The sequence below is a fragment of the Salminus brasiliensis genome, chromosome 1 (assembly GCF_030463535.1).
Source record: "Salminus brasiliensis chromosome 1, fSalBra1.hap2, whole genome shotgun sequence".
Lineage (NCBI taxonomy): Eukaryota > Metazoa > Chordata > Actinopteri > Characiformes > Bryconidae > Salminus > Salminus brasiliensis.
Window position 1 is genome coordinate 5,838,732 of NC_132878.1, and position 24,641 is coordinate 5,863,372.

The 24,641-nt window shown below is 44.4% G+C and overlaps 1 protein-coding gene across 1 annotated transcript in view; it reads right to left on the minus strand.

Annotated features, from left to right (window-relative positions):
* Positions 1 to 24,641, minus strand: part of pappaa (pregnancy-associated plasma protein A, pappalysin 1a) — a 145,808-nt gene that overhangs the window by 74,631 nt on the left and 46,536 nt on the right. Inside the window, exons 8-10 of the mRNA XM_072692737.1 lie at positions 23,126 to 23,624; positions 6,158 to 6,286; positions 4,698 to 4,789 (exon numbers count right to left, since the gene is read on the minus strand). Coding sequence (XP_072548838.1) covers positions 4,698 to 4,789; positions 6,158 to 6,286; positions 23,126 to 23,624 — 720 coding nt within the window. The remainder of the gene's footprint in view (positions 1 to 4,697; positions 4,790 to 6,157; positions 6,287 to 23,125; positions 23,625 to 24,641) is intronic.

Sequence of the window (24,641 nt, forward strand, 5' to 3'; positions counted from 1 at the left end):
TTCTCCCCTCTGTCTCCCCAGCAGAGACACATGTCCTCGTCATCGGGTCGGTCTATGCTTCAGGTCACCTTGCTCAATGCCATGCATGAGCTGGAAGGGTATAAGCCCCCCATTATTGGAGTAATGGAGCTCCACCCAAAATTTTGGGATGAGTTAGAGCATGAGTAGCTGACCTCACCAGTGTTCTCATAAGGTTGAATGCAATCAAATCCTCCACGCAGAAATGTTCCAATATCTAGTGTTAAGCCGTTCCAGAAGAGTAGAGGCTGTTACTGCGGCAAAAAGGGGACGTGCTTCTCTTCAAAATTCTTGAGTTTGGGAAAACATCGAACAAGCAGGTGTCCACAAATTTTTGGCCACAACTTTTTGTGTTTGACCTGCATATGAGATAAGGAGGAGAGAGGCGGAGAAACAGGATCTGATGAATTTGTCAGGTTAAGGTCTATGGTCTTTATTTAGAGACGAGGGGAAGACAGAGAGAGAGAGAGAGAGAGAGAGAGAGAGAGATGGATGGCTTTTCCAGACACCGTAGCTGGAGACCTCTCTCACTCAGTCCTCATCTTCCTCCTGTCCATCCCTGTCTCCCCTTTCCTTACTCTCTCTCTCTCTTACTCTCTCTTACTCTCTCTCTCTCTCTCTCTCTCTCTCACTCATTCCCCCACCACTCACACTTACATTCTCTCAATCTCTCTCGCTCTCTCAATCTTTCTTCACTCTATCCTCCCTCCCTCCTCTCACTCCCTCTCACTCCCTCTCACTCCCTCTCACGCTCTCTCGCGCTCCGCCTCCTTCTTCTTCTTCTCTCCTCTTTTCTTTTGCTCTTAGTGTCTCTTATTTTCCAACTTCTGTCTTTTTTAATTCCACCTGTTCCCACTTTAGACTCTCTCCCTCCCTCTCTCTCTCTCTCTCTCTCTCTCTCTCTTCTTTTCCCCTTCCCCCACTTCTTTTTCTAACTCTCACCTTCTTGCTTTCTCTTTTCTTCTCCATTTCTTGCTGTTTCACATCTTTTCCACCTCTCTCTCTCTCGCTCTCTCTCTCTCTCTCTCTCGCTCTCTCCCCTTTTCCTGCTCTCTCACTTGATCTTCTCTTACATTCTCTCTCTTTCTTTTCTTTTTTCTCTCTCTCACTTTCTTCCTTTCTTTTCTTTTCCAGTCTCACTTTCTCTCTTTCTCTCTCTCTCTCTCTCTCTCTCGCTCTCTCTCTCTCACTCTCTCTTTCTCTCTCTCTCTCACTCTCTCTCTTTCTCTCTCTCTCTCTCTCTCTCTCTCACTCTCTCTCTCTCTCCCTTTTTTTTGCTCTATCAATTTCTCTTCTGTTCCAAATTCACTCTTTTAATTTCCATTTTTATCATGTTTACCACCTCTCTCTCTCTCTCTCTCTCACTGTCTCTCACACTGCTTACTTCCTCGCTATTTCTAATTTCTTTTCCACCTCTCTCTCTCTTTCTCCCTCTCTTTCCTCTAGCTCTTTCACTATCTCTTATTTTACATCCTTGTTCTGCCTCTGTCTCTCGCCCTTAACCTTCTCTCTCTCTCTCTTTCTCTCTCTCTCTTTCTCTCTCTCTCTCTCTCTCTCCCTCTCCCTCTCTCTCTCTCTCTCTCTCTCTCTCTCTCTCTCTCTCAGACTCAGGGGTTCCAGTAAGGGGGACGGAGACGGGCCGTGCCAAGTTGGCCTCTGCGCAAATTCCAGTGCTCCCCTCAGCTTAGCTCTGCTGATGTTGAAACGAGGGGCTGCTGAAGGGGGCACACACGCACACACACTCTTACATTCTCATACACCCTGCTCATAGCAGTTATGCTGAAAACACACACACATCCATCAAGGCGGCCCTTCTCCAGCTCTCCTAGGTGTCAGAATCTGGGGCCTTCTGCTCGGTATCTGAAAGCTTGTTCTGTGATCAGGTTCAGGTTCAGCTACAGTGAATCTTTGGCGACACCCTGAAATGAAGGCTGCCAACATAACTTCATAACACAGCAATAAGCTCTGAATATCATATTTAAAAAAGCAACACTGGAGTATTTATTAACAGTATATGAAGCCTGATTCTTAACGGCACTGAAAGAAAATGGCTTCAGGAAAATGTACAGATACAGATATGGGTGATTCTTCCTCCCCTGTTCAAAATGAATGACCTATATATGAAATATCCCTGCTGAAAAAAAGCCTGGTGAAGCTGGTTAAGCAGCTCAACTTTTGCCCAGTAAAGGGTATGTGTTTGATGGTTTAGCTGGTCTACAAGCATGACCAACCTGACCAAGCTAGACCACCAGTATGTTCAAGCTTGCCCAGTAGACCAAACTGGTTGACCAGGATCACCAAGCAGGTTGGCCAGTGTGACCAAGCTGTTCAACCAGCTTGACCAGCATAATCAAGCTGTTTGACCAGCATGGCCCGCATAATCAAGCTGTTTGACCAGCATGACCGGCATAATCAAGCTGTTTGACCAGCATGACCGGCATAATCAAGCTGTTTGACCAGCTTGACCAGCATAATCAAGCTGTTTGACCAGCATGGCCCGCATAATCAAGCTGTTTGACCAGCATGGCCCGCATAATCAAGCTGTTTGACCAGCATGACCGGCATAATCAAGCTGTTTGACCAGCATGACCGGCATAATCAAGCTGTTTGACCAGCTTGACCAGCATAATCAAGCTGTTTGACCAGCATGACCAGCATAATCAAGCTGTTTGACCAGCATGACCAAGCTGTTTGACCAGCATGACCAGCATAATCAAGCTGTTGGACCAGCAAGACCAGGATAATCAAGCTGTTTGACCAGCATGACCGGCATAATCAAGCTGTTTGACCAGTTTGACCAGCATAATCAAGCTGTTTGACCAGCATGACTGGCATAATCAAGCTGTTTGACCAGCATGACCGGCATAATCAAGCTGTTTGACCAGCATGACCGGCATAATTGGCAAGACAGGGCAGTGATGGCTTAGCGGTTAGAGCGCCGGGCTATCGATAACAAGGTTGTGGGTTTGATGCCCTTGAGCAAGGCCCTTTACCCTCTCTGCTCCCCAGGCGCTGGAGTTGGCTGCCAACTGCTCTGGGTGTGTGTGTGTACTCACTGGCCCTAGTTCACTAGTGTGTGTGAGTGTGTGTTCACTACCACAGATGGGTTAAATGCAGAGGACACATTTCAAGTTGTTTGACCAGCTTGACCAGCATAATCAAGCTGTTTGACCAGCATGAAAAAGCATGACCAAAATCAAATGCACCATGGTCAAGATTTGGTTAACCAGTTTGCTTCCCATTACAGTATGTATTTGTCTGGATGACCATCAAACACCAGCTTAGACCATCTGAAACAGCTGGTCTGGATTTTTCAGCATAATGAAGCTGTTCTACCAGCAAGACCAGCATAATCAAGCAGTTGCTGACTCCAAAATTTTTCACACCACTAGCATTTCATAAATGAGGCCCAATAACAGCCCATATTTGTATATTTTCCTATATTACTGTGGTGCATGTCCAATTTCTGCCTTCAGAGCAAGTCTTATCTGAGACATTTTGGCAAAATCTTCAAGCACATAATAAAATATTTACTATCAAACACTAATGGAGTTTAGATTGGAAGACGCCGGGGACTTCAAAGAGTTAAGAGAAAATGATGAGTGTAAAAAACACTCCACCTGGTCAGGCTGTCAGACGTACGGTCGGAAAGGCACAGGCCGACGCGCAGATGATTTATCCATTTCTGCATCCAATTTCCATCTGAAAATGACAAATACTCCAAGCCGCCATGCAGATGTGACTTCTTCCTCTAAAAGTAGGAGTAGGCGGACAGTGGAAGAAAAATCTGCCTGCTGGCATCCCAACGGCCTTGACAGACAGCACAGCCGGTGAGACTCTACGTAAGGCTGTCATAGGTGACATATGGCCAGAGACTTAAGGTCAAGTCCGTTTTAGTTACATAACCCAGATTTTCTGGTGTTTGCACTTGTTGTGGGACGACTGTTCGAGGTATCCTCAAGGCAAACACCTTGAAAAACAACCGCTGCTTCTAATCCCACGTAACTTGACTCTTTTCATGTGCTGCCTGCGTCGGAAACCTGTTAATACCATGTTTGCGAGGGCCTTTTCCACATGTGGGCACCGCGGCCTTGACGTGACATAAGTTTCCTTGGGCCAAAACAAAAGGGGAGCTAGAGTGGAAAGGGCTCGTTTATGCATAAAGCAGAGAGCCGGACTAGGTGCCAAGGCATCCGTTCTGAATTTATTGGCCTGTTCTTTTGAATGAAATGTCTTCCAGACTTCACGAGGATGTCGCACTGCCTGGCGACAAACAACAGGCCTTCTGATGAGGTCTTAAGGAAAGAGATTCATTTTCATTGCCTGTTTGTGATTTTATGAACATATTTGTTGTAAGAACAAACACAACAAGAATTTTTCAGAAATGGAATAAAAGTATACTGACACTGTCACACTGTCACATGTCCACATAATGTAAATTAATGTAAATCCGGCAGTTGTTCTTTACATTGTGTCAAATCGTCATTGTACATAGACCTCCATTGAAACTTTTCGGCTTCTTCGGTTTTGTGAGATTTTAGAGACACAAGGCTTTTATATAACACTGATTATAATAATCCTAAGTGACATATAAACAACTATTGGGTCTTAGATCATTATAAAGCCTAACCAACCCAATCACCACCACTGCGCCACTGTCACACAAACACAAGACTCACCAACACAGTTGAAGAAAGGCTCTTTCTTGCATTGACTGGAGCATCCATCCCCATTCATGGAGTTCATATCATCACACTGCTCTCCTCGGGACCTGAAAGCAGGTGGATCATCATCATCATCATCATTGGCGTACTCATTGACCCGTTTGTGACCTTGTTTAAAGATATATAAACCACACACCAATAATTGGTCCCTTATTTGATTGAGCCACACCTCAATTCTGATTGCCTGCTCAGATCTTTTCTACTACCTTCAATGTAAACCAACCTGTGCCTTGAAATGACCTGCATTCACACATCCTAATCAATACTGCTGCATGAAACAACCAGGTGTGGGATAAGGGTACTGGGTTCTCTAGTCCTACACTACTTAAGTCATGAAACTATGCATTCTACAATAACGTAGAGCAGCATATGCCCATCAGTGATCTGTGCTCACATACTGAATCTCAAAAGGCTCTTTTCAAGACATACTATGCAATGTTTGGTTATAGAGCCACCCCACTATTTGTATGACCTATGCTATGTGATTCAATAATTCAAGATTATCAGAGCAAGAAGAAGGCCAAAGAAGTATCAATGTAATATTAATGTTTATTCAGCATTCCTTGTTGACCTTTTTGATATGGATGGGAACACGTCAATGTGTCTTCATATTAATGATACTGTAGATACAAATCATTGACCTGCACTAATATGTGAGCAGTCAAGTATCTGCTACTATTTAACAGCTACCCCAGCATCAACCATTGTTGACAATTAAGGAATATGTGCTGGTTATTTGTTGCATTAGCTCACAGCTTATGTTCCAGCCCTGGTCCTGGAGTTCCCCCGTCCTAAACATTGTAGTGCTTTCACTGCATTAACACCCCCATATCATCCTGAGGAAAGACTTGTCTATTAGCCAATTACTTGACAAGCTTGATGACCACTGGTGAGAAAGTCTTTGTCGTGTCCAGACTACATGTAGGTTAGGACACATGTATGGTCCCACTGCTGCAATCCTCAAAAAGCATTTAGTCCATTTCTGGTTCCTCCTGCCCATTCATGAAAAACCTCACCTCTGGATGATTCCACCTGCTTGACTGCTGTTGCAGCTCTGATTTAAGCACTCTATAACCCTGTTGATCTTCAGCTGTAGACACAGTGTATGTTCTTTGTGTTTCTCTCGCGATTTAGACTTTTTGTGTCATGCACTACAGCCTTAGCAGTGCTTTCCCTCTTTTGGTCATATGGAGTACTGTAAATGGGATCTCCAGATGACGTTAAGCCAACTAATTAATAATGCAATTTGTTTATTAACAGTTTTGTCGATTAGTTGTAGCAAGTTGTTGAGTTTTTACATGCCCTTATCCAGATTACATTAGAACCATGTTACACAGGTGGGAGAATGTAGAGTTAGGAGTCTTGGTGTAGAGTGGTGGTGGTGGTTTCTCCTGCCCATTCATGAAAAACCTCACCTCTGGATGATTCCATCTCCGCAGTATGGCCTTCCGAGACAGTGAGTAAGAGGAGGGGATGGCTCACTCTCACCCCATCTGGACAATGTTTGTACCTGGTATGTGTAATTCACTGTAGGCTTCACATCCCTAAAGACCAATGCAAAAACACACACACACACATCAGTTACACTCTAGAAATCTATAGTCTGCTAAATCTATATAAAGGAGTGCAGGTTACGTCGCTTATACCGTAAAGCAACACTACATACTCAAAATAGCCCAATGTAGGCCCACGCCGCAATAGGTGCAATCATCAGTCACAGTACTTAAACATATGGGGCAGTGGTGGCTCAGCGATTAGAGCATCAGGTTATTGATAACAGGGTTGTGGGTTCGATTCCCTAGCTCGGCAAGCTGCCACTGTTGGGCCCTTGAGCAAGGCCCTTTACCCTCTCTGCTTCCCAGGCGCTGGAGTTGGCTGCCCACCGCTCAGGACACATTTACCTTTACACAAATCTTTACTTATCCTTAGAACCTAAAGCTAAGGTTCTGCCTTACAGGTCCTTCCTAAAGAACTTTCAACAAGCCTTTGATTTCTGGTTGCATTTCAGGTTTGGCTGAAGCACCTTCTTAACCTTTGCTTTAAAAAAAAAAAGATCCCAAATCCATTACATACCCATTACAGGGCTGAATTAGACAAGCCTGTAATTCCCTAATCTAAGGTCAGCTTTGTAGTAAACCATCCTAATTCGAACCAACGCAAGGCAATTGACTGGCTGATAAGCAACAGATTCCACCTTTTCCTGTTTAGACCTACTTTTGCTAGCCATCACTCGTACTCGAATACACTGAGTAATTACTGCTGCATTGCATATGCATTTCAGCACTGGCCTCTTGAAGCCTATCTGCAATCAGTTATGCTCAAGGATGCAAAACAGCATGCATCCAAAGAAGGGGGAGGGAAATGGCCTAACTCTGCACTCAACGCTGCAGGCAGATTTCGGCCTCTGGGGCACTTTTAGTTGTACTATAGTAATACTAATTAAGAGTGAAATGAGGGAATGTCATTGTACTCTGAACTCAGTTACCTCTGGTAGCTTGTTAGCATGTTTTACAAGTGAAAGCCAGCAGTGCTTAGCTCAACAGTCAGTTTGGTAAAAAGATGTCGCTTATTTTGCTTCATTAATTAAAGGAAGATGTTAAGATGTACGTGTTCTTTTTGTACTTGTTTTTTTTTTTTTAACCTGCAACTAATTTAATTGTTTTAGTGATAAAACAATTGTTTTTGTCTCCCCCATCTTTTAAGAGATACATTGACTTTTAAGGTTTATATATAAGACTATATATTTTCAAGAGGAAGTAATTAGCTGGCTTGTGAACTGATGGTTGGTTAAGCATCTTTTTTCTTTTGTTATTTTCTTTTTTAGTCATTTTTAGGTTACAAATATGACACGTTATTTAAATCTATTTGCTTATACTGAATGCTTTGTTGTCAGTGTCCATAAGCTAGTTAATTTAGGCTACCTACTATAAAAGGTAAAGGTGCATGTATATTGTCACTGTACAGCAAAATGTGTCCTCTGCATTTAATCCATCTGTGGTAGTGAACACACACACCTCCAGCACCGGGGAGCAGAGAGGGTAAAGGGCCTTGCTCAAGGGCCCAACAGTGGCAGCCTGGGAATCGAACCCACAACCCGGCACTCTAACTGTTGAGGGCTCCCATAAATACAATGTGCAATACCCCCCCCCACACACACACACACACACACGTGCAATTAAGAGTTATTTGCAATTACCTGTAAATAATCTGTAAATAATATTATTGCTTTTTTACTTATATAATAATATTTATATTGTGTATATGGTGTAATTTATCTACGTTTTTGCATCTGAGTGTCTTGCTATTCCTTTTCTGCTGTGACACTGAGAATTTCCCCACTGTAGGACTAATAATGGATTATCATATCATATCATATTTGAAAGAAAAGCTGCATTTCTTTATATGTTGTTTTCAGGCAAACACGCTAGCCAAGAGCTAATATGGGAGCCCTGAAACAATAATAAAGTACAAAAAACATCAAATCTTCAACACAGGAACTTTACAGTCGAAGGAAAAAAAAAATTAACTTTCAATGGAAGTCAATGTAAAAATATTTTGGAGCATTTCTATCATTCCATTCATCGTGAAATTCACAATATGAAGAATAGTATATTTAAAGTATCTTTCAAAACTAAATATTTAGTAAAACAAGACTTTTCTCTTGCTCTTACTTACTGTTCTTATTAATATTTTTACATCGCTTTCATATAAACCGTTGCTACAGTAGCAGCAGAGATTCCAGTGCTCATTCCACCCCAGCTTAGCATTTATTTCTCTGCATACATCATTAGGATGCACTTTTCCTACTGGGACCGTTACATATGGTTGAAACGTGCAAGATGTTGGGGAAGAGGGGGGTGTTCTTTTACACCCCCCGCAGTCTTGCGGTACTGTAACTGATATTGGTCGGGACCACTCGGGAAGAGCTGGGACTTGAACAAAGGGTCGGAATGTCGGGGTGGCGTGGACGGTGGTGGCGCAGGGGGCTAGGCACCTCTCTTTCCGCCTCCCACTGCGGACACTCAGACACAAACAAATAGCTGGCTTGCGGTTACGGCCTGGGATCCCACAAACCCGTAACCCAATCTGCAGCGCATGGGCCAAAAACAAGACGTGCATCGGGAGAGGAAACATCCAGGCCACATAGCTCAACAGCGGTGCGTGCAAGCGTGGGTATTTCTCGTGAAGCCAGTATACTTGGAAACGTGGAATCCTAAAAAGTGAATGATCTGATCTACATAGTTATCCCTATATGGATACACCTCTTAATCACTGAATTCAGGTGTTTCATTCATTCCTATTGGCACAGGTGCATAAGATCCAGCCCCTAGCCATGCAGTCGGCCTTTACAAAGAAAGGGTGGTTCTAAAGAGCTCTCTGGAGACATGGCGGGTATGTGTTTGTTAGCTATATGTACGTTTACATTTACGGCATTTAGCTGATGCTGTCATTCAGAGTGATTTACCGGGGTATGCGTATTACAGACGAAAGCCAATGTAGCCAGTGAGCTCTTTAGAACCACCCATTCTTTGTAAAGGCCGACTGCATGGAAGTGGAATCCTAAAAACTGAATGATCTGATCTACATAGTTATCCCTATATGGATACACCTCTTATATTGGGACACCTTTTAATCATTGAATTCAGGTGTGTCTCATTCCTTCCTATTGGCACAGGTGTATAAGATCCAGCACCTAGCCACGCAGTCGGCCTTGTTAGCTATATGTACGTTTACATTTATGGCATTTAGCTGATGCTCATTGCACTCATCCAGAGTGATTTACCAGAGTATGCGTATTACAGACGTTAGCCAATGTAGCCAATGTAGTCTTGAGTCTCTTACTGGTGTAGAGCAGCATAGCCACCCGGACCAGGTATCAAAACCCCAATCTCAGGCTCACTGGCAGGTAGTGGTGTTATCCACTGCGCCACACAAACCACTACAGCCTTGTAGCTCTTCAGCAAAACTAAAAAGTATATCTTGACTGAGGGAAAGGAGGGGGTATCTTGGCTAAGGGGGGGGGGTTCATGAATTTCCATCAAACAACCACTTTAAGTTCCCTAGCTGCCCTTCCAGTTGAGGAATGACAGGCGAAGCTACTGGTAACTAAGCTAAGACCGAGGGCAGGAACATGGGGAGAGTGTGGGGTGCTTAAAGTAGAAATACTGATGGAGACAAAAGGGGCTGGGATTAAATAGCAGGTCATATACAGACCATCAAGTAGTATTAATGTCTGAATGGCTCCTCCTTCCGCACACTAAAACCCCACATACATATGCACTCAGGCAGCCACCCACTAAGATCATATGCATGCATTCTCCAGCACTGACTTTCTAGGCCCTTGGTCTATCCATCCAGCAGGCGGACACACATATACATACACACACACTTGTATGCGAGCACATCGGCTCATAATAAAAAAATGAACAAGAGAGAGAGAGAAAGAGAGAGAGAGAGAGAAAGAGAGAGAGAGAAAGAGGGAGAAAAAAAAACATACAAAGGCCTCATTATTTGCATTTGCGTTGGCCAGCTTCCCCAGGGGAAACACAAGCCCTTCTCCGCTGATTAACAAAAGCGACGCAGCCAAATTACCGGAGCGTTTGGGCACCGGCGGGCCGCTATTGCAAACACTGCAGGTTCACGTGAGGCCAGGTTTTTCGCGCTGCCGTCAGCAGAGTTATAAGGTGCCTGGTCTAATGGGCAGGGAAGCAGTAACATTTAATAAGAGGCCAAACAAATCATTCAAATTAGCACTTAAAGATGAATGACAAGGGCGGGAGTTTTACGCGCCTGTTTGTGTCCGTTCTGGGCCGGGTGCACAAGCGGAGGAGAGAAAATAACTAAAACAGCACACCAGTGAAAGCCCCATAAAACGAAAATGAGAGGAAAACACACACACACACATATATATACCTGCACTCGCATACAGGTCTACACCCACACAAAATAGGGACTTGTGTGTTTAAATGTGTCAAAAGATTTATTGCAGGAAACTTGTTTGGTGTTTCTTCTTTTCCTGTCTTTCCTTTTTTTCTTCCTCCCCTTAAAACAGGTTAGCGCTTCAAACAGCCCTGAGCAGAAGCCTTTAGGCATCTGAGAAAATCATCTGTAAAGCTGTTCATCTGGGCGGGATGTGTTCATGTGTTCGTAAGAACCAGAAAAGTGCGAACCCAGAAGGATTTCTAACCTTTGGCAATGTGTAATGGTTGCTATGGTACTCCAGGTGGTTTCTATAGTGTTGCTATAAGTGGTTGCTAGGGTGTTGCTATGGTGCCTCCTAACTAGAATGCCTCTACAAGCGAGCCTCACCAACCTACTGTACAGTTTATCAGCACTGCTATCTATTGGTGTATCACTGAATCCATTGTATCCATCTGTGGACGCTTATTCATAGGTATAGGTATAGGTCACCATAAAACACTGGAGTGACAAACCAGCTGTGGTCTTTCCCAGATCCAGCATCCAACTTCTGAGGTAGATGGAACGCAGCATTAACATTCACGGCATTTAGCAGACGCTCTTATCCAGAGCGACTTACAAAAGTGCTTTGCTATTTACCCAAGAAAGACCTCAGCTAATTAGAATAGACTAATAGTTGAAAGATACCTCTAAGCTTTAGACATTACTAAGCACAAGTCAGTAAGGTGACCATAGTACTCTTCTCTTAACCTGAGTACTCTCAGAAGAGGAGGGTCTTCAGTCTGGGCTGGACTCTGCCATTCGGACACCCAGGGGAAGCTCGTTCCACCACTTCGGTGCAGGACAGAAAAGAGGCTGGACGCTCGTCTTCTGTAGATTTTGAGGGATGGCGGGTCGAGCTGAGCTGTACTTGAAGCTCGAAGGGCTTTTGACCATTGCCATCAAGTATGGAGGGGCTGGTCCGTTCTTGGCTTTGTAGACAGAGTCAGGGTTTTGAATCTAATGAGATCTGCTGCTAACGTCTGAAGGTGTCCAGACACCACAGAGCACCCTCAGAGCACCCTCAGAGCTCCTCTGGAGTCCATGGCATGTTTGGGTTGTTCAGGCAACACTGTTTCAGGGGACCTACATGTGGTTTTAATGTTGGAGGATGTCTGGATAAGGTGTGTTGGACTCATCCACACAAATAATCACCATAGGCTTAGGTTTAGTCTGGGTCTGGGAAAATGCCTCAGCACACGCTCTGTTTTAGGACCCTCATCAAGAAAATGAGGTGCACTGTTAAATCACGAGGAACATGAAGTCCTTTTTAACTGAGACAGAGACGACACAGCTCAGGAATCAAGGTCTTCCAGACACTTCCACACACTGCTTCTCCTACACAATTAACAGGCCACATCTGAGCATCAAAAATATCCACATCTTGTCAAAGATGAGAACAGAATTGTGCTATAAAATCTGCTAAATGCCCTGTGAAACTGCTCCAGCCTTGATTAACGCGACAAAACGGAGCGCGGCTCTGGCAGTTCCAGCACACATTACACACTGTTCCCGGCTCTTGGCAGGGCCCGAGCCATCTTCTCAAGTGGCGCGTTTAATTGAACGAGTGTAGGCTTTGGAAGACAAAAGTCTGGGGAGACCTGACACTGTCAGCAACAAGAGCAGGCAAAGCAACACAAAGCCTGAGACTGCCAAATCTCTCTCTCTCTCTCTCTCTCTCTATCTCTTTCTCTCTCTCTCTCTCTCTCACTCTCACTCTCACTCACTGCCCTACACTGGGGACTAGCTGTGGGAGGTATGCTGGTATAAAAGTGAACAGCAGTATGACATTGTCCCACATCCTAAATGCTGTAGTAGGCCTATATACTGGTGAAGCACACTGGTAAATCGAATACATTCATTTCTTCAATAATTCATTTATTCATATTTCAGAAATCAAGCTTTTGTTGCAGTAACTGTGTCTCTACTGTCCAGGGAGGAAGAAGGCTTCCTACTAGATTTTGGAGCTGGAGCATTTCTGTGAGGATTTGACTGCATTCAGCAACAAGAGCCTTAGTGAAGTCAGTGTTGAATGATGTTTACCATCCCACTTCACCCCCAACTCCCCAACTCATCCCAAAAGTACTGGATGAAGCACCAACCATCCATCATTCCAGAGAACACAGTTCTTCCACTGCTCCACAGCTCAATGCTGGGGGGCTTTATACCCCTCTATCCCACACCTGGCATTAAGATAAGATAAGATAAGATAAGATAAGATAAGATAAGATAGTCCTTTATTAGTCCCGCAGTGGGGAAATTCCAGAATTATTAGGCAGCATGGTGCCAATAGGTTCATGATGTTTATCTGCTCCAGAGAGTCCTATTCTATTGGCAATACGTCTCTACAGGGACTAGACAAGCTGTGTCTGTGTGTGTTTGTGTGCATTTGCACATCTGTATCAGCAATGGGTGCAGCCTGAAGTAGCTGAATGCATTCATTAATTAAAAAAAAATGATTTATCACTCATCAATTAGCATAGTAGCATAAATTAGTTGTGTATAATCTACGATTATGCAAATGTCACATCAGATCAGATCAGTCTCAACATTAAAGGTGCCAAATAATACAGAATAAATAAATGCATTTATTCTGTATAAATATAATACATATGTTGCTTTGGTTGCAGTGAAATATGCTCATGCTGGTTTTACAAGCCTGTTTACCACCCTGTTATTTTACCTCAGAATCAAACATGCTGATTTTACATTTATGGAAGGGTCATAAAAAAAAAAATAATAAAAAAAATGATGAGCTTTGCTTTTAACGGCTGGTTTACATTATCTTGACAGCTCACAGATGCTAAGCTAATGTCCCAGCCTAGCCTAGTTTAGCACTGCAACAAGATATTTGTTTCCATATTCTCTAGAATTAGCCGTCGTGTTTACTCTCAAAAGTCTTCATGTAAATTTCTGGGGTGTAAATAAATAAACAACAGTTTCAGGGTTCTGGAATTGGCCTGTTTTGCACCTTTGATGTTCTTTTGAAGGAGGAACAGCAGTGTTTGAGGTTCATAGTCTGTCACATTCGTCTACTGTTTATTTATTTATTTATTGTTATATTTCTCCCCAATTTAGATCCACTTACACATACACTGACTCCTGACACATGCTCAGCCAGCCATCGCCACTTTCTCCACACTGACACGATGCAACGACACCAGGCAACCAACACACTCAGAGGAAAGTGCCGTGTACCCGGGTCGTGATGCAACGGCCAGCAGACGGCAGTGCTGGCCAGCATTACACTGGGGTGATGTGGCACCCTGGCCAACTGTGCTCTCTCAGGCTCCGGCTACCGATGGCTTGCAGCATGACCGCTGGACCACTCGGGGGCCCTGCCACTTCCAGATACTGAACTCTCATTATTCAACTTTGCCAAGAAAAATATCATTAATAAAAATATTGGGATTCGAACTTCACATCATATCGCCGAGTCCCACTGGAGACACTACTCCTCTACTTTCTCACCTCGCCTTTCTCAGACATGGATGTGAGGTCCTAAAAGGAAAGCGGCAGCGACAGCTCAGCATGCACTTTACCAGACTGTCACTTTCTGGAACTAAATCAGCCTGGCCAAGTATCAGGAATCCAGTCTCTCAGCCTCAGTCTCTCTCTCTCTCTCTCTCTCTCTCTTTCAGAATGTGTGGCGTGTCACAAACCTCTTCTGATTTTCACACTGGCCCTCATACCAGAGCAGAGGTTCACATGAGGCTTTTCTTCACGTCACCTGCCAAGAACAACAAAACGCTCTCGGGCCCGACAACATGAAAGCTCCCCAGCGTTGGAGGGGGAAAAGAAACCAGGGAGCGCTCTCGACAGATGAGGGGAAGAAAAAGGTAAAACACGGCCGTAAAAAAAAAGTGAGGGCAGAAAGAGAACGAAAACAGATTTTTCAAATAGTGTCAGAAGAAGCTGTGCAGATACGGCGCCGCCGGGGACAATAACTGGCATATGAAATAGGCCCCAGGCCTCGGAGCATGAAGAGCACCTTTGTCGTGCAAGCGTTTAATAGGGAAGGCCTGAGACCGACGCGAAAGCTGAACATCGCAGGGATCTTGGCATACAAGCCAGAAGATTTCGCTCAAAGGCCTCCAATGGGTCATCACGGCTGGCTTACTGATAGGGGTGACCTGGAAAGAAGTCTCACTGGCTCTTGCCAATATGAGAAGCCGGAGCTATAAGCATGAATATACCTCACAGTATATACAGTCGGGCAAGTCAGTCCTGGAACTCCTGGAGGGTTTAATATTTTGCACTGGTGCACAATGCATCGGCGTTCAATAAATGATTCATTGATAAATTGGAAAATTATACCGTAGTATTGTACTACTGATCCGATGTTAGATTTACGAACAGTAACTTGTAAATCACCCCACATTTGTTTGCGGGGGACAGGAAACTTGCTTGAGTTATATGGACAAAAGTATTGGGTTTCAGGGCGCTCCCATGTCTGTGTTACCTTCTGGCTCTCTCCTTTTAATGAGGCTGTTATAGTCAGACCTGCCGGAGTCGTCAGAGACACTCTGATACTGCTCAACATTCTCTGCTCTCTATAATATCCTCTCAGAACTAACTCTGTCTCTTTACCTTCTCAGAGTAAATGCCCGCTGAGGCCCCCTCTACCTGCGTCAGACCAGCTGCCACCTACCAGTCTGACCATCAGGCCCCCCACAAACCACCACCCATACCAGACCAGCAGCACACCCTCCTACCACTGTTACCTGTTTAATGTTCAAACCTAAATGGACTCGTAACTATCTGCCACTATTAATATTACCATTATTAATTATTATCTGTTGTATCTGGTTTGGTCATTTTTATCAATAATTAATAAATAGTTCTGACCAGAGAAGGATGGGTCGGGTCCCCCTTGTGAGTCTTCTTTCCTCCCAAGGTTTCTTCCTCCAACTCTGAAGGAGTTTGGCTGCTCACTAGAGGTTCTTGATCCTTCATGTCTTCCATTATTTCTTTTTTGTCTCTGTTCTTTTAGTAATTACTAATTATGTAAAGCTGCTTTGTGACGACAACAGTTGTAAAAAGCCATACAAATAAATTTGACTTGACTTGACTATTGGGACACCTGCTTATTCATTGTTTCTTCACCTGAGTTCATCTGGCTTTTATTGAAGTAACTACTAGATTTATTAATTAGCACCCCAGTTTGAACTCACTAGCTGGAAATGTGGCTGCTGGAAAACCTTAAACCGTACAGTCTTGTGGCCATGATGTTGGCACCCCACTATATAACAGTAAGAGCTACTTATTGTCCAGCAGTCATCTAAAAAGATCATTGTCTGAAATAGCCTTTATGACTAATTCATTACTAAAATACCCAAAGGACCTTTTAATGTAAGATGGGTAGTAAGTCCTTACAGCATATGGCTTTACCTACCAGTGTCTGGAGTAACACGGTAGTAAAATAAGAACAAGGTGTCCCACATGTTCACAGTGCAAGGGCTAGGGATTTTATACCAGACGGCCTCTTTTACACCCTCTAGTTTGAAAGTTATACTTCAGCGAACATCAGAGATCCTCTGAAATCTGAGAGGCAATGGCCTAGTGGTACAGCAGAAGCCCCGAAGCCACCTCAGATGATTGAATTACTATGGACTTGATTTCCTTGAGGCCTCCCTCTGGCAGAGGGCTTACCTTAAATCCCAGCCTTGTTCTGAATTAGTCTAAACACTTCCAAACACACAGTATCTTTGATGGGGCGTGTTGAACAGAGGAGAGCAGGTCTGATGGAACCAAAATCAGTGAACCCTGTTGAGAAGGTGTAAATCCAAAAAAGAGTATATGCTAAGAAATGGACCTTCGGGTGGACTGTGTTCTGCAGTCAAGTCAAATTTATTTGTATGGCTTTTTACAACTGTTGTCATCACAAAGCAGCTTTACATAATTAGTAATTAATAAAAGACAGAGATAAAAAAGAAATAACGTAAGACATGAAGGATCAAATACCCCCAGTGAGCCCCAACAGCAACAGTGGCAAGGAAAAACTCCCTCATAGCTGGAGGAAGAAACCTTGGGAGGAACCAAGACTCACAAGAGGGACCAACCCATCCTCCTCTGATCAGAACTATTTATTAATTAATGATAAAAGTTATCAAATCATCTAAACTGTTGAACTGCTCTGATCATAATCATAATATAATAATCATGGTGTAGATAGTTAATAATGGTGGCAGATAGGTTTAGTGGTGAGTCCAATTAGGTTTTAACATGGTCACTAGACAGGTAGCAGTGGTAGGAGGGTGTGTCGCTGGTCTGGTATGGGTGGTGGTGGGTGGGGGGTCTGATGGTCGGACTGGTAGGTGGCAGCTGGTCTGACGCAGGTAGAGGGGACCTCTGGGGCAATCTTCCAGCAGGTCAGGCTGGGTGGCTACATATATGAAGAACAAGAGTTCATTAAGTTTGAAGATAAGATTAGTCAGAAACAGAGGAATCCAATAGTGGCCTTATGCAACGGCCTCCAACAGCTGGGAGAGTGCATGCAATGCTGTTCATCCAGTGATCAGTGTCCACACCGCACAGATTCATCTGTATTCAGTTAGTGGTGGTGTGCTATCGCGCACTCGACGGCTCTGAACTCAAGGACTCATATGATGTCATTCGAGCTAAGCCATTTCACAGGCTCTAAATGACAAGTCAATGGGCTCACCGATGCACTTAATGCATAAATATATGTTGATGACAAGGCATGAAATAAGGTGACATGTCATCGGAACTGCGCTCGCAGCCCATCGTTCAACTGCTGGCGGGGCTTTAAGTGTGATGGTACAATCTGTTTGCACCTATGACTCATGGGTAAGTGGAGCACTTACGCCGCTTATGTCGGGGAGAGGAAAATGAGACGGTAAGGGCCCGAAAAAGAGCAAGAAGGGAAGACGGAGTGAGATGGAGAGAGATTAGGATGCTCGACATTGTTTGAAGGTCAGCAGGTACTACGGAAATGCAAATGAAAATGCTATGAATGTGAGCTACACCAGTAACACCAGGCACTATTTGGACAAACGTATTGGGACACAGGACTGAATGATTGATATAAAAGAGGCTTGGCTTATAAATAAAATCAAGCCCCTAGTCATGCAGTCGGCCTTTCTTCCTCACATTAGTGAAAGACTGGGAGGTTCTGAAGAGCTCACTGAACTCCAGCGTGGTTCTGGATATAATAGGAGACACCGCTGCACCAACAACAACAAGTCAGCTGGAGAAATTTAGACCTTCCCTTCTAGATCTTCCTCCATCAGCTGTGAGTGGTATTATTATTGAACAGTGGAAGCATTTAGGAACCACAGCTGCTCAGCAAGACCACGTAAAGGTACAGAGCGGGGTCAGGGCCGAGTGCTGGGCTCAAAGCATAGTGCAGGAAAGTCTCTAATAGCTGCAAAGCTCCAGACCTGCTGCTGCTGTTAGAGCTGTAAAGGGGGACTAGCTCCTTATTAATGCCTAAGGAATTTCAAATAGACGGTCATAAAGCTCCTGCAGATGTAATATGTAGGCGTCCCAATACTTCTGTCCATTGATGCAATGGAGTATTCACTGGAAGAGTACAAATAAGACACTTGAGCTAGACTTATTATCTTATAGTACTTGATAAACCAAAAGGCCATCGCTTTTAGAGATTTGATACTGCCCTAGAAAAAATAACAGAGATGTACATCAGCACTTATGAGTAGGACAACGACAGAAATGTTAGCCATTCCAGTAACTTCATCCAGTAAGACTTCCCGGACAAAAACAATGGTGTAACTGTATTTGGTGACAGTGCAGTCAAGGTTGAGGGCATTTTTGGACAGATCGCAATAACTGCTGGCTGGGTTCTGACCGTTGCAGGTTTGATGGAGAATCAACTTAATGATAGACTGGTCCCGATTTCTAAGAATTTCAACAGTTCCTGGTTAAATCGCTCATTTTAAGCCCAAAACCGCAGGAGAACAGATTTTCCCAGTTGCAAACAAATTTAACTTTCCATGTTGGCTACTGAGACCATCCGTCCATGATGCACCATAAGGTTGTGCACGTACCGGCAATGATAAATCACTGGCCGAGGGTTTTTTTTGCCCAATTCATCAGCTGCCCAATACTTCAAGTACAAGATAGTGAAGGGGATCAACTCGGCCTTATGGCTGAAATGTGACAGAGGAGAGGAACTCCAGTGTTTCCACAGTCTATCCTGCTGGGTCTTTGGTAAACAGGGATTACTGTGGTTGGCGATGACGTCTGGCTAACGTAGCTCAGAGACATGGTTCAGGGCTCACTGACAGGGTGGAGGACATCATCTCGCTTCGCCCGCCAAGCACCCTCCCTTCGTTCCCATTCACTCCATCTCATCCTCGCCATACTGGATCCATTCGCCCATAACCAAAGGGAGCTCCATGGGAAATCCACTTGACAGTTCCTAGAAAGGAAGGAGGAGAGCTCGATGCTGCAAGCAAGCAGCAGCTTGAGACAGACCAGACACTGTGGCCATCCACATCTGCCGCCCTGGAAATGTGGTTTGTATTATGGAGATTATGCAAGGCCAGGTCCTACAGGCCACCCCTTCAGAGAATAAGGTGAAGATACATAAAGGAGGCTTTCTGTCTGGGCTGCAGCGAGTTCAGGAGCACACAGTTAAAACCGTGTAGAAGTCAGGGAGGTTTTTTAGGCCAACAGGTCAAGCCTTCTACAAATGGCACTTGTAGACTAAACAGATATGATGTGTTCCCTCACACTCTGAAAGAAGTAGCAATCCCCCTCCACCATGCCTGCACCGACTTCACAGGGTTGAAGTGAAGTGTTGGGATCACTTTATTTAATGCAGCACTGCAGGATTAACGAGTGATTGCTTCAAAGTGGGCTCTGGGCCAGTCTTTGACCTTTCCAGCAGGGATCTGATCTCCAAACTTCCCTTCTCTACTTGCTTATGAGCAACTCTTCAAGGCTGACCCTAAGCAAAGCACCAAGGGCACGGTGTGTCTACTTCAATATCCTTTCTCCCAGATCTGAGATCAAAGCTGTCCAGTTTCACCATCGACTGCGGATTAACCCCCTTCCATTTCAGGTCATAGAGGGAAGAGTTGATGGGTGTTTCCCATGGGTGATTTCCCCACTACACATGTGTTTTGGCAGTCACTTCTTAACCAAAATCCTTAGAAAGTGTTTTTTTTACCCTGAGAAGACATGATTATATGGTTCATTGGTCATTTAAGGCTTGTGTAGAAGTGTCTGATTGTTCTCCAAATCTCCATTAGAGGGTGGACGACTATAAGATTTGGCTATTACAAACCTGAGATGCCTACTGTCCAATACAGAAAATGCAGGGTGGAAAATGAAGTGGTGGACAGAACTTCCCCTGGGCGAGACCCTCCTCTTCCATGAGTATTTGGGTCTCCATACTGACCTTTAGTATTTAGTAGAAGGTATTTTTTTATGTATCCTAGTCGATACAAACTAGCTAAGGGTATTTTCGGAGTAAACGGCGAGGCACTTTTTTGTAAGTCTGGAGTGGAGCGTCTATAAAATAAAATAAAATTATGTAATATGGAAGGGCATCTTCATCTCCAAGCTTAAAACTGCTAGAATTGAGGGAGGTCAAAGCAGAACAGGGTCTCTTGGATGGGGGGGCCTTGGGTAGATGGGTTTCCCAACTGTCTTGGCCTCGGCCTGACTGGGAGGTCCTGTCAGCTAAGGCAAGACAGCAGAGAAGGTCAGGTCAGGGGATTAGTTGATGGGATGGTGGTTTCTGAAGGCTGAGGTCACACACCCCATGGGTCAGTCTCAATCTCATTGATTTACACCCTTGTCCTGAAGCCTGAAGCCTCAACTCTGGAAACTGTCCGATTTTAAACTGAAATGTTCTTCTCCTATGAGGTCACTATCCCAAGGCTCTTTGTCGGATAAATGGTGAATACTTAAATATACCCAAATATGAGAGGTCAAACAGGGTCATGGGCAGGTGTGTGTATGGGAATCCATCTGTTTTAGGCATCAGGAATGATACTCTACACACATTTACATCAGAACTCAAGAGAAATAAAATTGACTGCCAGTGGTTTAGATGCTTTTCATGGTCTTACATAGTTGTCCTGATTCAGGTCAGAACAAAAGTGCATGTTATCCAACTGGCTGTCTATCCGTTCACCATCCAAATGCAGTATGAAGCTATTCATCACCAATAATAACCACATATCAAAGATAATTCTGATGTTATGAACCACAATGCAGTCTGATCGATGCTGTAGGTCATGGTAAATGTAGTGCTGACCATTTTAAAGACCAGACCTGAGAGTGGTAAGCTAAAACCTTTAATTTCACAACTCCGTTATTCCTCAAGTGGCCAGTACTGAAGCCTTGACCAAACTGGAAATGGTATATATTTCTACTACGGATCAGGATTCAAGTTTGAACTGGGTCTTGTTTCCACTGGATCCAGTCCTCAAGGCCTTTTATGCATGAATGAGATGAAAACAAGAACTACAAGGTCCAGTTGAGGCTCAGACTCTGGCCCTAAGTGGAAAAGACGGCCCAAACCCACTATGTCTGGCTGAAACTAGAACATCCTCTAAACGGCAGGCCTTTCTAACTGCCCCTTTTGATGCCAGGCTCTAGGGTTAACAAAGCCAGCAGCTGCATCCTTCCTTTTGCTGCCTTTGGCTCCACTGTAAAGCTGACCGTGAACAAGAAGAAGCAGTTGGAGGATGAGATATCAGCAATCAACAGTGCCCACCGTGCAGAATTTTACTGTCTAATTTCTGATTGAATTATGGTGTTTTTACTCTGTTATAAAAGACGAGAAACATTCCAAAGTCAATAAAATGCAGAATTTTTGGCAACAAGGGCAACTCTGAATGCAGAGGCTTTCGTAACACCCAATGACCATCTTGAAACAGTCAACAATGCAGACTCTACCTCCAAAGCTTATAACCAACCAGAAACCTCAGAACCAAACTCCATAAAAAAAGAAACATACTGAAATATACTGTATGGACAAAAGTATTGGGACACCTGCTCATTCACTATTTCTCCCAGAATCAAGGTATAAAAAGAGCTGATCCTGCTTTTGTTGGAGCAACTGTCTCTACTGTCCAGGGAAGAAGAAGACTGTCTACTAAGTTTTGGAGAAGCACTGTTGTAAGAATTTGATTGTATTCCGTGACAAAAGCCTTAGTGAGGTCTGGATGTTGGATGGATGATCCCTATCCCACCTCATTACCAACTCCCCAACTCAACATCCTTCCACAAACTCACCATCATGGGGGAGTTTATACCCCTCTAGTCCACGCCTGGCAGTAGGCAGCATGGTGCCAAGAGGTTCATGTTTATGTGCTCTAGAGGGTCCTATTCTATTGGTAATACTTCTCTAAAGGGACTAGGCAAGCTAGACAATTGTGTGTGCTTTTGGACATGTGTGTCAGCAATGGGTACAACTTAAAGTAGCTGAATGCATTCATTAGAAAGGGTGTCCACAAACATTTGGCCATATAGTGTATATGTGTATATAAAAAGGGCTTAAATGTACTTACACACTAATACAAAACTACTTTAGCCCTAAAAGGTGCCACACGATGGATGACTTTCTTGATCTAGGCATGGTTGAATAATGAGAGTTCGGTACATAGAAGCGACAAAGAGTTGCAGAACCAAAACAGAGCTGTAAAACGGGCCAATTCCAAAACCCCAAACTGCTACAACACAATTTTTAATAGACCCACCTCACAAGTACAAGCATTCCCAGGCTTCCAGGCTAAAAGCAAGGCTGAAAGGCTAAAAGCTAATGCTAGACGGACCACAGAAGCGAGAACAGTTGAGTGGAAAAGTGCTGCTTCATGCAGGGAGGTTGAGGGGGTATAAGAGGCGTGAGCAAGCTGGGATAGTGGCTAAAACCGCTAAAGCCAAAGCTAGACTAAGCTGACTGAAGAAAGGAGAAAAGCTGACCAGAGGTGACACTGCTGTGGGAAAGCACATGGGTGGGATGCGTTGCCATGCAAGGAAACTAGGAAAGCAATTGCTACAATGGCTAAGAGACTACAGGCAAAAGCTAAGCTGACCTGTGAGGATGCCATTTAGGGAAGCCAGTGGGTGCTAGGCTAAAAGCTAACCCAGCTGAGGATGTAGCACCACTGTCCAGTAAATAAGACCTATGCTAGGCTAGGCCAGGCTGATCTGTCACAGTGATGTGAACCAGCCAAGAAAGGCAGAGCTTGTACATTTTTAATAGCCCACCATAAAAGCAAAAAGAGGGAAAATAACAGGGTGGTAAACAGGCTTGTTTGAATACTTAAATACTCCATAAATGAAAACAACACATATGTAAGTTAATGAGAGTGATATAGCATAGCGTGGGTCCACATATGGACCAGTTTAGGGTTTACTGGACGTATACAAAACAACCCGGTCAACCGGTCATGCAGATATACAAAGAAAAAAAGACCACTCACCTGTCCACGTATCTGCGTCCTGCATCACTGAGTTCAATGCCTTTTGGACTGTGAGAGAACGGAGGCTGGCGTAGGAGCCTGTATCGCAGCGACTCACAGTCCTGGCACAGCGGGCAGTCAGACTTGGAGGTAAGCAGGGTGGCATCGATCTCCAGGTGCTGCTCCATGGTGAAAAACTGAACTCCGTACACCTTCTCCTTTATGTCCAGCTTGAGGGTCAGCGGCATGTCGCAGAACACGTTGCTTGGACCCAGCGAGAGGTTCTGACCACCTACTGTCAGCAGCAAGATGTTCTGGATGGCGGGTAGTGCAGTTTCCTCGGGGGAACAGAAGGTGACCCAGACGGTGAGGGATTCGGGCACAACTGGATAAGCAAACTCCAGGTGCAGCATGCAACCCTGCAGGGGGCACGGCGGAGGCACCAGGCCCATGTCTATGGCGTTATGGGGGCTCCAGGTACGGACGCTGGGCTCACACACCTGCTCCACATCGGGTGGACCTAAGAGATGTAGAAAACCACAGTTACGCAAACTGTTGATCGTGGATGATCGTCCGAAATGTCAACGACATTTGAAGCTAACTGGTGGAGTATGAGCTCGTAGCACCTGTTAGCTACCAAACATCACCGTTCACATTTCCAATTTTGGATTTGTCGCTGAACGATCACTTTATGAGCAGACCAAGCTTTTTCCTTAACGTTTAAAGTCTGAAAAGAACCCCATTTATAACCTGTTGTGGTTGAAACATAGGAAGGAAATGTCTTCATTCCCAACCCCTTGAGCAAATGGAAGTCAAAAGGCCATGAAAGTGTTCTTATATCAGTTCCTAAAAGCATAGCCGTGAGGGCATATGTGTATTCTGCTGATCCGGAAAAATGATGTAATTCCTTTGATCCTGCGTGAGTGGAGCTAGTCTCGACGCTTGCCAACAGTCCAGCAAATATTTTCTCTTATTCAGCAAGGGATATGGAGCAGATTTCACCTAATCATATTTCGGGGTAAGAATAATAACCCTCGATTCCAACAGCAGGATCCAAGCCATTGTTATTCAAAACATTCTGCTTATCACAGAGGTTCTATTCCTGGTGAGCCGTGTGGAGCTGTGTGGAGCCGTGTGGAGCACCAACCTTTCATCTCCAGAACAGCTTCACGCGAAGGATCCCAACCCTCTAGCATAGAGCTATTTCATTAAGAGGTCATGCTGGAGATTCCGACGCTTTCCCTTAGTCCCTTATTTCATGTCTGAGCAAGCAACACTGACAGCCAGCCCCGTAGCCAGCTTTGCATGCATTTACCTGTTTGACGTTAGCGTACATATGGCAACGTTATGGCCTGTAAATGCATTAGCAGGGACATTATGTGGGGTCAGGGAAGGCAGGGAAGGCTAAAACTTGGTAGCCTGCCACAATTTGGAAGTGGACCAACCCTCAGTGTGGCTGAACGGCTTGTTTCGCGCATGAGGTTGCATAATGCGATAACGCCGAGGTCACTACGTCCATCTAATTGTTTACGGAGCT